Here is a 2,112-nt window from a genome sequence, read left to right as displayed (position 1 = left end):
TTGGAATTCGGCGACGATCTTACCGAAGCGATACGTAATGGAAAATTTGACGAGCTATCGGGGTACATTGGTTTGCACAATTACAAAAACAAAAAAAAAAGCTTACCACAATTGGAACTTGTTGTTGACGATTTTGACGACTCATTTTGGTGGCGAAGGCAACTTAGTGCAACAAATTTACGAGGTGAAACTTCGCCTAGGAGATAACGCCATTGATTTTGTTAAACCCCTGAAAATGAGTTTATTTTACCAGTGGAATAAATTGTCACTGGATTCAGTGTGGGACCGACTTCAAGTTGGCCCCAAAGCATATGACGCATTGACGAGCGGTAAATTGGAGATTTTCCATGAATACATTTCTATTTTTTTTCCAAGTCGCAAACGGCAATTCAGAGATTTATAACGACTTACGGAGAAGGCGGTGTGACAGAAGCGCTAGCAGATGCGATGATTTTGCCACACTCGGAAGAATTCGCGTCGACAATGTGTCATGAGCGACTTAATTATTGGAAAGCGAATTTGTTTTCTTTACAGAAAGTTTTTGACCTGTTAAAGTTTAGCAATGTTGACGGCGCCAACAGTGCTCTTTTCAAATTAGAAACTTTTAGCGACTTCATCTGGTCAAACTTTGTCGATTCCATACAGATGAGAGCTCGTCTGCGACGTTTCGCATACCAGGCCTCAGTAGCACTAAAAAAAGATGACCGGCTAGCGTATAAATTATCCGCCGCTGATCTACAAAAAGTGCTTTTTGAAGTATGGACTCACGATCGAATCCCACCGGAAAAGTTGTTCAGCAAACTAAATGCTCCAATTGACACAGACGGGAACATTAATTTAGGTGTCAATGAGGCGAATGTTGACCGTGATGTGTTGAACATTCCCTTCGATACCCCCAGACGCTCATAGATGAATCCTGCGTAGTTCTGGGACGATAGCGAGTAACGTTATAATCATACTGCAACCGAACCGATGCTTTGTTGTTTCCGTCTGTGTTTTTGCGAAGAGATTGCGAGTCAAATACTGTGCATGCATGTTCTTTCTATTTATGATTCGGTCTAATTGTGTGAAGATTTTCGTCTTAAGTACTGAGCAAAAGCAAGGGTGATAAGATTTCATAAAGTCATTGTATTCAAGTACAACATCGAGTCAAAGCATGACAATTCTGGGCACCACTTTGCCCAGGCAACAGTCGAGAAAGCTCCACGAACCAAGTTAAAGCTTCCTTTTCTGTCGCAGTCGTGTTGATATTTCGGTATACATGCCACTGAGTCTTCCGCCCGTTTTTCCTTGACGAGCACATAGCCCACATGTTGGCACTCAAAACACGCATTCCAGCCCGAAATGGACTATAACGTGCGATTTTATTTGTCTTGCAACGTATTTCCTTTGCACTGGTTAAAAAATTAAGACTTTTTTTACACAATGATATTTTCATAAATAGCAAATACAGTAAGAGAATGATATGGATGTTTAGCTGACTTTGACACGATCGTTTCGTGTCGTTTCAATCGCGACACCTAAAGTCAGCTGAAATGCCACGACAAGGAGCTCTTGGCAATGAAGTATGCTCTGGGAGAGTTTCGTCTTCACCTTTTTGGATCAACATTGTTTCCCGTTGAAACGGATCACGCAAACTTGCGATATGCAGTTCAGTCTCCTTGCTTGTCACAGCAAATGACTCGCTGGTTGTAGTCTTCGCAGAATACAACTTTTATCGTGCGTACAAGGTGGAAAACTGAAGGTGCTGGCCGACGTATTGTCACGTCGTCCTGATTATGAGCTAGCTATATCGAAACGATGCATTCGATATGATACGTCGAGCTTATGATGAGGATAAAAAGTGTGATCTAATCATCAAGGCTCCCACTGAGTGATAAGTCACTTCATGACAAGCTTCTTGCAGGCTGTAAAAAAAATTGTATGCATTGGTATGCGTTAATGGATGGTCTCCTTCACTATAAAGTCGAACATGGCGATAAGTCATGGATTGTAGCTTCCCACAACGATGATTTAAAGAACAAAATCGTGTATGACGCGCATGATACGTCAATGGCCGGTCTCAATGGCCGTGAGCAGACTTACTAATCTCTTAGGGCCCAATTTTATTGC

The 2,112-nt window shown here is 42.0% G+C and overlaps 1 protein-coding gene across 1 annotated transcript; it reads left to right on the top strand.

Moving 5' to 3' along the window:
* Window positions 1-37: 37 nt before the first annotated feature.
* Window positions 38-909, top strand: PHALS_05597 (uncharacterized protein; the record flags this gene model as incomplete). The annotated part of the gene is made up of 2 exons (XM_024719166.1): window positions 38-329; window positions 419-909. 2 exons carry the CDS (start codon window positions 38-40, stop codon window positions 907-909), a joined length of 783 nt encoding a protein of 260 aa, XP_024584492.1.
* Between the last annotated feature and the right edge of the window lie 1,203 nt (window positions 910-2,112).

This window comes from Plasmopara halstedii (assembly GCF_900000015.1).
Source record: "Plasmopara halstedii genome assembly, contig: Scaffold_2904, whole genome shotgun sequence".
Taxonomy (NCBI): Eukaryota; Oomycota; class Peronosporomycetes; order Peronosporales; family Peronosporaceae; genus Plasmopara; species Plasmopara halstedii.
Note: the sequence above shows the minus strand (reverse complement) of the source record. Positions and strands in the feature narration are given on the sequence as shown.